Source organism: Pholis gunnellus (assembly GCF_910591455.1).
Source record: "Pholis gunnellus genome assembly, chromosome: 3".
Lineage (NCBI taxonomy): Eukaryota > Metazoa > Chordata > Actinopteri > Perciformes > Pholidae > Pholis > Pholis gunnellus.
The window spans coordinates 19,135,798-19,148,757 of record NC_136529.1 but is presented as its reverse complement, the minus strand read 5'-3'; the positions used below and the strand labels follow the sequence as shown (position 1 = coordinate 19,148,757).

General features: G+C 42.4%; 1 protein-coding gene across 1 annotated transcript in view; it reads right to left on the bottom strand.

The window, feature by feature from the left end:
• Nucleotides 1-12,960, bottom strand: part of chchd6b (coiled-coil-helix-coiled-coil-helix domain containing 6b) — a 46,933-nt gene that overhangs the window by 20,589 nt on the left and 13,384 nt on the right. Inside the window, exons 5-6 of the mRNA XM_079157045.1 lie at nt 8,657-8,740; nt 2,703-2,773 (exon numbers count right to left, since the gene is read on the bottom strand). Coding sequence (XP_079013171.1) covers nt 2,703-2,773; nt 8,657-8,740 — 155 coding nt within the window. The remainder of the gene's footprint in view (nt 1-2,702; nt 2,774-8,656; nt 8,741-12,960) is intronic.

Below are 12,960 nucleotides of genomic sequence, written 5' to 3'. Positions count from 1 at the left end.
TTAAGAAAATGAGACGATAAGAGAGAGATTCATAGGTGGAGACAGAGAGGAACACAAAGACATAGTCTGTTGGACTGTGTTCTCCCCCCTACAGCTCCCCCACCCCCACCCTCCAGCGGTGGGTAAATAGAATAATTACGGAGTGGTCAGTGTAGTGTGAAATGACAGCGTGACCACGGCACAATGAAACGCTGCCCAAATGCTGACAGAACATGACGAGCACGTGGCTGCTTGAATACAAAGTGTGCCTGCGTGTGTGGCAGAGATAGAAAAAGGGAAAAAAGGGGGAGAGAAGTGTTGTGTGTGCGCAAACATAGTGAGCGACACATTGTGGCAGGACAAAATGTGCTTCTTTTGGCAAACTCGTGCAGAATTGATCTTCTAACCTCTTCCATGCAGCGATGGACAATAGCAAAATCCTTGCTAATGTAATCATTTGGACAAAATTTGGGACTTGAATTGTATGCTGTTAAATTCAACGGACCAGGTGGAAGGAGACGGCAGGATGAGGTCGCCGCCCGTCATACAATGCAACGCGAGCAAAAAGCACCAAGCATCTACTGTTTCCTCTGGCTGCTTCCAGGACAGCACACTAGACTGTGTGCTGCTACAGTACAACACTGACGTACTAGTAACATTCACACATTTACTTCTAGGACAGCTTTGTTTTGTGTACTTCCTTTGTATGAGAGCTTAAATAATAAAGTGAGGGATGCCATGCGACTTAAGTGAGGAACAGAATGTTGCTTTTTCAAGGTACAGCGCCTTAACAACGCCTAATAATGCAAATAACAAACTAATGCTGCACAACTGCTACGTGACACTATACTGCTGACTTTCTTTCATTTGCCACCTTGTTAGGAAATGACGAAGTGAATTTGTTTGCGATTGAGTTTGTTGAGAGTGAATTTCGGCCTCTGTGCTGCTATCACATCAACACACCCTTTAATGACTGGAGCCACAAATTGACTCATTCATTATTATCCAATGGAAATGTATCTTTTCAGATATTGCTATTAAAATATCAATGCAAAACTTTCTAATCAACCCCAATGTGAAATTATTACTGTTGAGCGGGGAGATTGTTGACTTTCCTGTCGTGTTTTTTATGTTCCTGGTGAATCATTAGACTTGGATACATATTACGCTGCTGGCAGCAGAGGGGAAATAGCTAACTACAATAACTGTGCAACTTTTACAGGTTTTTGAACTGAAATTCAGGTTTTAATAGTTAGCGGTGGGGTAAAAAACAACAACAAAGGCTTTATGTGTTAATGGGAACTCAAAGGTGAGGAATGAGCATGTGAGAAAAGATAGATTTGAATTAATCAGCCATCTTTCGCCATTTTTGCAATAATCATTGTCAGGAGGGAAAATGAATGGCGTTCTGACTAAATTGGATTCACAGAGACTCCTCTGCTCTGAATGGCTGCTAAAGAGGGGCGTAAATTGGCAAGGCCCTCATGCTCAGGCAGTGCCAGTGTGGCGGCGATTCACTGTGAAATGACTCTGACACGCTTTTTGACAGCAGGTGAATTCTGAAGAGGAGCACTCCTGCTTCTTGTTTCTGTTTCCCTACCAGCAGGATGGGGCCATTTAAAAAAGGCCAAGTCGTCCATAATCTACCGCCATGATGACCAAGCTGCCGGTGGCGACAAGACACATGAGAATATTGACATGCATCATTGTAGACAATAAGAAGAAAGGCGGGGATGTTAATGGTAATATCATAATACCACATTGGAGAGTGGGGAGAGATACCCAACATGCCACCACAATGTATATACATGTAAATACTGCGCTCATTACTACACAGAACGCATATTCCACAGCAGCGAATCGGCTTCACACAATTGAGCACGAGAGAGAATACAATGAAACAACCAAGACAATGATACTCTGGTATATTTCAGCTCTCTTTGACCGGGTCTAATTAAACAAAAAGAGCATAAAACAGATAAAGAAAGCAGTAGACTTAACAGAACTAACATAAGCAGCAGTTGTTAATGCTCTGTTTTATCCATTAGGCTATTATAGTGCCATTCTCAGAAACATGTTAATATGGGTCAAAATCGATCTATTATCTTCTATTATCTGAGAAGATAATTGGTATACTTGCAGAGACCACCGAACAGAAGCAGGGGAAATAGATGAAACTACTATAAATAAATAAATAATCACCTGAATATACTGTTTTGTTATAATATGCATGTTATGACAAAATCACATGATGAAAACTTAAAAATATGTTTATCCCATTGTTTGAAATACTTGACTCAATAAGTGTATATTTTCTCAAGTATTAAAACTGAGCAGTGACGGATGTCAGAAGTCTTTAACTTGTCTAGTGAGCCCTGATAAAATAATATGAGAATTGCGTTACAATAGTATTACATGAGAGATGAGAAGTGATAATTGTGTGGACAACCTGCTCGTCAGGGTCGGTCTCTCTCTGTCCTCCACTGTGCAGAGGTTTGCTGTGCTTTTTTTCCCCTAATTTGTCATACGATGTCTGCCTTGAATTTAGATGTGCACGGTTAGCACTAATATGTTATTTACAGGCATATTCAATCATTCAACTGCTTAAGCCTATGATAGGCTCGTAAAGGCACGCTGAGGCAGTAAGCAGCAACAACGTAATGAGTACACTGAATGGTTCATTCCACAGAAAATGGTGTTGCAAAGGAATTCACAGTGTTTACCGGATGTGGGCCTCCGCTTTAGTTGCTGCCTCGTTGTACTGCTCTGCCGTCTGCTTGTAGTTGTCAAGGTTCTGGAGGCAAAGAGACCAAGGTGAAAACCCATTCAGTGGTATTATACAGCTCTGAAGAAGTTGCACTTCACTTTACATTTCAAACATCAAGTGGGTTTTGATTAGGGCTTTAACATTATCAACTTATTACATCACATCATTACAAAACATACATAAACACTATTGTCTAAGTGCTTAAATCAAGTCCCGTGAATTAGAACGTAATGACTTGTATTATGTAGCTAACATCACCACACTTTAAGAGCTTCAATTCAAGCTCAAACAAGCCAACGGTGATGAGAAAAATGCATAAAGCACCACGCCAAATGTCACGTTTGTTAAAATAGTGACCTTTGACTGGCGTTTGAACAAGCAATCGCTGCGCAGGTGGCCAGAGGGCGAGGTCACATAACGCACACCTCTACAAGAGTAATCAGTGGTCACGGGGTTAACTATCCTGCATCGACCAGGAAGTACAGAGCTGCACTGACTAGGAAGACATCAAGAGTATCAGTAGTCTGAAATGCCCCCAAACACCAGGCGAATCGCTCTCTCTCTCTCTCTCTCTCTCTCTCTCTCTCTCTCTCTCTCTCTCTTACACACTCACTGCGCAGTAATCACCATTTTAAACCAATAACCACAGCGCTCATGCTTTTACTTAATTATTCCCTATATTCCCAACAGATGAGGTGATAGGAGAGGAAGATAATTGAAGTGACTGAGCAGGGAAAGAGATGGGATCAAACACAAACCCTCCTCCACATTCCCTGGCCCCTCTACTCCTCCGGTGCCCCCGAGTCATTTTCATATCTCATTATTTCACGCTGATCCGCAGACATGCTTCTCCTGATCGGAATGTCTAGTGTTGGAAAAGACTCAAGTAGTGTCGTAGCCGTCTTTTTCCTTAATCCTATCTGCTACGATGCACTACAATGTAATAATCTGCGCCTCAATCCTTTTATTTCCTCTTCTTTTAAGAGACGACAGAGAAGTATAAGTCATGAGTCTGGTATGAAGGAGGAGGCCCAATCAGCGCTGTGGTATCCGCCCAGTTCACTTCAGTTTCAGTCATCCCAGAAACCGCTGCAGTCGACTGAAGAAATACGGCAAAATCAAGAGTTGCTTATGTGAGAGGACTTAGAAAAACTCTTCTATACTTTGCCATATTTGTGGCTTTGGCTAAGGAAGATGACATCGCCATTCTTACTTCCGCCTAAAAATGTTCTGACTGGTTCAGAGACAGACATATTAGCACCTATTAGAATCCCTGAAGAGAAATTCAGCCACCTGAAACCAGTAGATTAGAAAAGAAATAAATAAATGTGTCCAACTACAGTTTAAATTTCTTATATCATCTAAATTTGTGTCTCGTTTCGGTTGTCATGATAATTCACAATTCCATACATCGCTTGGTATAAGATTTGTATCCCTGCCAGCTGTGTTTTCTGGCTGTGTTATATTGGATTTTCCAGGACAGGACTCAGGATTTCACTCCTCTTGCTGCTAAGTCTCCCAACTGCAGAAATGTGGTCTAGGTTTAAATAGCACACCTTGACTGCAGCTCCGAAGAGATGAAGCACACTTCATCCAATCATCGTGTACCTTTGGAATAAAAGACAGTTCCAGACCTCGGAGCCCCTGCTCCGGTGGTTTATTAATCTACTAAGCATTAGACATTACAAAAAAAAAAATACCTTTGAAAAACCAAGTCGTGGATTTATAGACATTAAAGAGAGAGTAGGTCTCACTTCTTTCTGAAGAAGAGTTAATACAGGGCGGACTCCCTGGGAGTTTGGAGTAAGAAGTTAGCCACATGTTAGCGTCTTAGCCTTTAGCCTCAGTGGGTACACTCAACAGAGGACAGCTGAGCTGAAACTTGAAAGTCTGTTTGCCTTGAGGGACATCCAGTGTTGGAGCAAAGTCTCCACAGGGGCTTAAACCCATGAGTGCCTGAGATTATGCAGGACACAAGAGAGTAGGGCACCAGCAAGACGATGGTTTAAAGGTAAAGTGAACTCCTCACTGATGAGACCACGCCTCTATGGTGTGGGTTTGGTGGGGTCAGGCAGTAGCTAACGTAGTGCCTCCCACTAGAGGATAAACATTTAGCAACGTTAGCAGCCAATGCGGATTCTTCTCTTTTACGTTTTTTTCCATCCAAGGCCAAGAGAGCGTTAGCTAGAGGAGGGAATGTAGTAAACGGAGAATTGGGTGATTGAAAGTGTAGAAATCTTTCAAAAACAACGACAACCAAACTCATTTAAAATAACATCTGGTTTTAACAGCACGAATCGCAGCTTCAGTATAAAAAAAATGCCTAAAACAGATGAAATTGGAAAATACACATTTATATATTGAATGATTTATATATATCCTCATACCTTAGGTAACGGATGCTCTACTCCAAACTCAATAGGTATGCAGCTCTCATCCATAAAAACTATAAAAAAATCATAGAATTCCTTTAATATAATCCAATGCATTGGTAACTAAATGTTTAACTGGGAAAATTGGTTGCTTGAAATCAGTGCTTTGCAAATATAAAATGTTCCCCTCATCGCCTGGTTTGGTAAAACATGGCCACATATCATTAAATATTGTCTGTGCCATGAGTCCAACATTAGAAAACAAGCTTGTAAATCATGTGTTCTGGAGAGATTCTCAGGAATCTCACAATTTGGGAACCAATTGACATTCCCTGAATCGTGTCTCCTCTCAAACAAACATACAAACGCACACTTACAGTCAAACAACTCTAATCTTTTATCCATGGTCAGTTGGATCGTTATGGGAGGGATGTTGCACCAGAAGTTAGTGATACAACTACATTGTCTCTGGTCTTGGCAATACAACGTTGTAATATGGGTAAAATGAGGAGACATGAGTTGTAAATGTAGTGTTTGGACGGCAGCTTACCCAGTGGAACTGTTGGGGGTGTTGATGTGTTTGTGTCTGTTGACAGAACAGACCCAGAGCAACAGCCCCAGCTCAGCTCTCATGACACCGGAGAAGTGGCAGCACTATCACTGGCACACATGCTCTGAGCTCTTCCCAGTCGTTTTCCACCCATGGGGACAAAAGCCCGATGTGGAGAGACAGAAAGGGAGGGGTGATAACCCTCAATGGGGGGGGGGGGGGAGCAAGGTTTTTGGGGGTGTTGGAAAAGACTCATGGCGGGGATTAGTGCGAGTGCATGCATGCTGCGGGTGTGTGTAAGCTTGCATACATGCAGGTGTGTGACTAAATCTGTGTTTGTATATGAATGCTCGTGCTCAGATGATCCTTGTATGCACACTCTTCCAGCAGGTGTGGATTGAGATGGGCTGATGTCAGGATTTTGAGGGAGGGGTGGTTTTTACGCTCCGCGCTTGGACGAAGGCGGATTAATTTCTTCCTTTTCTCTTTCGGAGGCAGCAGTCGACTAGGGGGAGGGGGATTAAAAAGAGGTGAATTATAAACAGACTTGTTTACAGAGTCACGGGATACGTTGCCACAGGGAGATGGATATACTCCACCTGTACACTGGGAAGAGATTAGGGAGGCATCCACAAATAAATAGGGTGGAAAGGATTGGGAGTGAGGAGAAGTTGAGGATGCACTGGTATGTTTGGGGGGGGAGGGGGGTTTGAGTCTCGGGATGTCTTTTAGTGTGTGAACCTGCATATGTGTGGAAGAGGGGAAATGCAAAGTTGTGCAGTGGATTGGCCTCTCGATCACAATTACTTCTGAAGTGACAGCATACACGCAAACCTGTCACAATAAACACACACAAACCCGTCACAATAAAACACACACACGCATTTGTGTCAGTAGTGGATTCTAACAACGTCCACAGCCTTTGGACAAACACAACAGTCTGTTATCGTCATTCAGCCCTTAAGCAAACTGGACACCAGTGCGTATTTGTGTGTGTTTTCATACAGGTAATCAACCACACACACACACACACACACACACACACACACACACACACACATTCTCTATTAGCCTGTTGGAAGAGGCTGCTGCTGAGCCCAAGTAAAATGTTGATTCAGGGGAAGATCACACAGCAATTACCAGTGGATTCTCCTTCTAATCTCGCTGCTCTCGCCTTTGGCTTAAATCTCTGCCTGAGATCATCAACACATCAATGCGATTGCATGCGGATGAGTGTCTGCTTGTGCACAATGGCGTCCAACACCTTTAAATCTTTTGGCATGCAATATCGGAACGTAGAGCTGTCTTTCACATGCTTGGATCATAATGTGTGTGAAAAGTGAGACAGATTACTGTTTCAAATTGTGATTGACACAGGTCATATACATAAATGCGAAACACAATTCAACGTTTAAGTGGCCATTTATTTCAGCCCAAACTGGTATTTGCCACAGGTATGAGGGAGTGATAGGAAAAGGAAAAATAGGCCGGGGTAAAGGAAAAAGGGGGCATGAAAGGAGGCCTGGATGAATGGAGTGCGAGATTGGAAAATGAAGGAAGAGAAGGAGGGAGATGGACGCCGGCTCAGGATAGACTGTTTAATGCACAGTCCATATAGCCTCTTTATCTATCGCTCTCAGTCCCTCTCTTTCTCACTCCCTCATCCGCATGCAGGTCAGCTGCGAGCTAGTGAGGGGTGGAGAAGAAGAAAAAAAAGAAGGCGATAGAAAAAGGCGACTGCGGCAGAGAAAGATAGAGCATCCTCCACTCGTCTGCCAATCAGTCTCTTCCGTCAAGCATTGCAGCGCGCGATGCTCGCTGCACGGCGTGCAGGGGCCCTTCCATTTAACTCGGCTATGTAAAAGGTTTTCTCAGAGGCCTAAAGGAGGCGAGTGCCAGGGACTAGATAAGGTCCCCCCGTCTGCCTGATGGGGCCCCGCCGGATGGAGGGAGAGACGGGGGAGAGGGATGGAGGGGAGTCAAGTCCCAAAGAGTGTCTACTGAATACTGGAGGGAGCGAGGGAGAGAGAGAGACACGGGAAGGGGATTGAAGGATGAGGGAGGAAGGAGAGTGTATGTGTACATTTCCTCCTATTTGCCTTCCTGCATATGCTGTTTTCAGTTATTAAGGATACATAATAACTGAAAACAACTTTCTTTGGTCATTTGTGTTAGTCTGATAGTTCCCCTCCTTTCTTTACTTCACTTGCACTCTGTAGTCTGTAGTTCACTCTCCCGACTCTCGTCCTTTCCGTCCACTCCTAAAAGCATAATGCACTTTTTCCCGTCCTTAAATCACACTCCAATACCAACCTCGCTTCTCACAAAGTCAAGCCACATTTATCAAGCCACTGTGCTTGTGGCTTTTTACAGGGACGCAAAAATATCAACGACACATTAGCACTTGAATGGAGGGAACACAGGTCATAATTTCTTAAAAGCAACCAACAAACGGCTTTTATTTTTTTCCATTTAAAAATCAAACAAAAAAAAGAGACAACAGGGTTCCTGGCTAAAGGACACAGTGATGAGAAAAGCACAGCACATTTGACGAGACAACGCTGTGAAACCTCTCTTGAGTGCTCACAACACTGAGTCGTGACTCACATCTGCCTGCTGAAACTTTCAATTCATTTACATTTCGACATTGGTATGTGAGCTCCACATTTCCAAGAGTGTCTTGTTTCTCAAAAAGATTTTACTCCCCAAGGAGAGTGAGTAATACGTCACGTCAAGACGAGTTGTGATATTCCCAATGTGTGAAGACTTCTTTTCACTGAGAGCCTACAGGATGTTTTTATCTGGTTTGGGAGGTCTCCTCCGTCGAGGGCTAAAAGGGCTCGCATCGTGCTCTCTGAACCCCCCCCCCCCCCCCCCCAACAAGAAAAAGAATGATTTCATCAAATCATTGGAAGGCAAGAAAAAGCCTTTCCGATGAGTTCTGGCTATTTCCTTTTAATAATATACGTGTTTATGAGATATTCTTACCTTTTTCTCCAGTATTTCCAGTTGCTCTTTATAGAAGCTGGATATGCTGGCCAGTTCCTTCTCTTTACTCCGCAGCTGTTTTGCCTGAGAAAGGGAGAAGAGAAGAGAAGAAGAGAAGACTTTTGTCGAGGTTGCTTATATTGACACATGACAATTTACTGCACTAATATGACTTGTTTAGGCCTGTGTGCAAATATGAAATTCTGACTGCCTGGCAAAAAAGAGGAGGAAAAGAAAAATCAATCCAGGTAGTTATTCAGCTTCTCATTTTAGAGAAAGGAATGGCCTAAAACATCACATTCACTTCTTAGCTTATGAGCATGACACACACGGGACACCAGCAGAGGTAAATGCTGAAGGGAGAAGAAATGCCGCAGCCTGTTGCTCTCACTGCACAACAGACTGAGAAAACATGAGAAATGAGGAAAATCGGTTGAATGCACACCTATTAACTATAACTCAACTCTACTTTATGTTCTATTTAATGAACTTTATCAGCAGATGCACTACCACTTAATGTAGATAACAGTACAGAAATGTACCACATTTTTACCAAATGCAAGCTAAGCTCTTTTCTGTAGCAGAGAGCAAACACAACATAAAATAGTTTCTTCTAAAAACAGATTAATGGCACAGATGTTTGAGGAGGCCGCGGTAAAAAAAGGATCATATCCTTCCACAGGGTGTAGTTATAGCATCAAATCGCAGGTTAATGTTTATCAAAGCATTATTAATCTATGTGGCGCTTCCCATATGTTACCTCATACACCCACTACTCTACGGATACATCACATATCTATGATGCTTGATGGAAATATACAACAATATGTTAAGTACAACACACCTGCACCACAAAGTACAACACAATAAAAGTGGCTGTTCAATAGCAAGGTCCAGAACTTACAACACTAATCAGGTGGCGTGTGACTGACACTGCGGAGGCGGGGCCTGACATGGCGATGCCGGCGTTAGGATGAGGCGAAAGGCTTTAACATGCCCGCTGAGCCAAGCTTTGAATGGCAGCAAGATGGCAGACTTTGCTGTAGGAAGACCCACAGTTTTGGGCCGTGGAGCAGCAGCATGCAAGCAGCGGAAGATAGGAGGCGGACGTCAAAAAGATGCACTGTGAAGACAAGTTGCCAGCTTCAGAAAGTGTTTAAACTTTTCATTGAAAGATTCATATTTTCTTTTTGAGGAAAGATTCACGCGAGGAAGTAACACGAGTTACGCAATGTGGACACCTTGTTTTAACGACACGAGGCTTCACAGTGTGTCAATATCATCGATCACTCGTTCTGATAAAAGAGGAATGAAAAGGAATTCCTTTATGGGGATTATTTATCAAAATACCACCATAAACAGAATTGGAAAAAGAGTAATAAGGAGCTCTTTGCAGGGCTGTAAAAAGAAAATAACACAGATATAGTCAAAGGAGATGGGCATGATCGTATGTACGGTATTGCACATGTTACCTCTCAACGGAGAAGACAAAGAAGCGAGATGGTTCACTTTTTAGCTTCTTCCATCATCAGTCAGAAATTGATGATCAATCTGCTTCTTTCTCACCTCTGTAGAGAGTCGCACAACACTAATCAGGCAGGTGCTCGGGGGAAAGTGTAACGCTAGCCAGAGCTATGGCAATGTCAGCATTTTGGCAATATTTTACACAATACAAATCCCACCAGTTAAAAGGCGAGGTGTTTGAGTATCGGCCCGATACGCAGGTTTAGGTATCAGAACATCTCTAGCTATAATCCTTCACCCTGCAATCAACTCAATGTCTTTTACTGTCTGCTAATCCATCACTACATCTCTTTCTAAATCATTCAATCTGAATATAACTCTTGGAACATAAAAGCAATGCTCATACATTTTGCATGGTCAGTCACAGAGTGATGATATGGGGCAGTATCTTTACATGAAAACATAATATCAAATCTATTTTCCAAAGACATACCACACACTGTATTTCTAAAACGACTCACTCTAAACTGAATTGGACTGATGCACAAAAACCCCTGCGGCTTGGTATTGGATCTTAGTGCATGCGTCGGAGGTTTGGTCATGCTGTGGAGAGTATGCAGCGGTTCAACAGCTGTACAATGGGAATCACATACGGGGGCTAAATGCACAAAAGGATAGGCCACATGCGCATGGTGTACACAGGGAGGTTGAATTATCTGCTATTGAAAGGAGTATCAATAGTGGCCACACACTGCTTCTGAATAAGAATGATGAGTGAAACAGGGCTGCAGCAGTATGAACACTAAATGGTGCACCAACACAATGAAGCTGGCTGAGAGTGAGGCAGAAAAAGGCAGCAATGGGGCGGAGATTTATGTAGGATTGAAATAGTGTGTATTACACACACACACTAATGCATAGTATGCTGTGTTATGCCATGGTGTAATGTTGACAGATTACCACACCCGAGTTGTGCATTAGTGAGTGTGATATAGATCAGATGGAGCAACGCCTTCTTCTTCTCTGGGTGATCTACTCATCGTCTGTGCTCTCTGCTGGTATGGGGAAGACAGGAGTGCAGACTCGCACAGTTACGCACGGACTGACATTACATTCATGGTGTTCCAATCTAATCTTATCCCAACTTAACAGGCACATGCATTCACAAAGAGCACATCTGCAAATCCTTATACGAGGCTCACCGCACTTTTTCTTTCTGCAGCCGGCTGTTTGATGCTTAAGGGCTGTGTGTGTGTGTGTGTATGTGTGTTTGTGTGTAAAATCACCTCTGCTAGCAGCACAGATGATGTGTAATTTTCTAGCTGAATACCTCCCAAAGTGTTGTTGTGTGGAATGGTGGCGGCGGCGGCGGCGGCACACTCGCAGCCTTGCTTTAATGCACAATGAAAACATGACATTTGAATAGAGAAGAGAGAGAGAGAGTGAAAGAGAGAAAGAAAGGTGGAGAGGAAAAAAAAAAAAAGGAGGCACCAGCAATGGCAGTGTTGCTTACCCAGGCATCCAAATCTGCTGGCTAGGAGGGAGAGAAGGAGCAGGGGTTAGTAAGACGGTGGACGGCGTGAGGGAGGCACAGGGTTGGACAAGATGGGAGAGACAACGAGAGGATAAAAGGCAGGTATGAGGAGGAAAGTGAAGTAAAGAGCCAGGAATAAGGCGGATAATGAGAGAACGTGCATCAGAGAGAACGAGGTAACAGTAGAAATGTGTGATGAAGGGAACGAGGTTAATACAGCCGTCAAAGAGTAATCAACACCATTATGTACAAGTCATACTGTAACCAAGTAACTTCTCTAAGGTAATGAAACAACACATGAAATTCTCCTCATTAATCGCTGCGTTGGGCAACCTGGTGGCACAGGCAGGTACATCTTTAAACAGCTTTTAAATGAGTAACCGATAGAACCAGCGTTGGTTGCTTTTATACTTTTTGTCCAATTGGCTGAAAATCTACTGATGAAAAATCTGAGCGATTACCTATTATTGTTATTGTTATTATTATTATTACCGTTTCAGGATATACAAGTCGCACGACAGTTGGCGCTTGTATGCCAGAAACATCAAATTAAAGTATTGCGTTCATAAAAATCCAGAAACGCAATGAAAACCAAATAATTCTAGATTGTAGTCAATAATCAGCTCGCACATTAATGTTTAAAAGGCAATTATGTCATAAATATGTGGCTTTATTGACTATTTTACAACAGCTCTTAGTAGGCCAGTCAGAAAGCAACAGTTTTTTATGATAATTGACAGCCCTGTTGTATGTGTACGAGTCTTAAACGCATGATGATGAATGTGATATAATGTATATAAATAAAATATGTTTGATATTCAGAGGTATGGCTTTTCCATTACTGTTATTTCCTTATGTACTTTTTTTCCGCATATCTCAATAATGTTACATATATATCATGACATAGCATGTTTTCTGGTAATTCAATGAATGAATAGTCTATATGAAATAACCTCATTGTAAAGTCTGTCGTTCTTTACTCCTGTGTGAATTAAATACTTTAAACAAACAAATAAAAAGGTATTTTCTCATTTAATACGACCTTTCAAGTTAAATTACAGAGGTAAAAGTGAATTAATATTTCCAGCTTCACTCTGTCTACGTTTACGTGCATGCACACAAATAACGAACGGTTAAATCTGATTTAACCACACTGAGGTATTCCCATAAGCAGAATTATCATCAATTCAGATTTTCTGAGAAAGTTGAGGTAGTATGTGCTCGTTATTATTCATTTAGATTAGACCATGTGTTCCGACATTTGGATGTGTGTGACCAAAATCATGTCGAGTTCAAGTATATAACG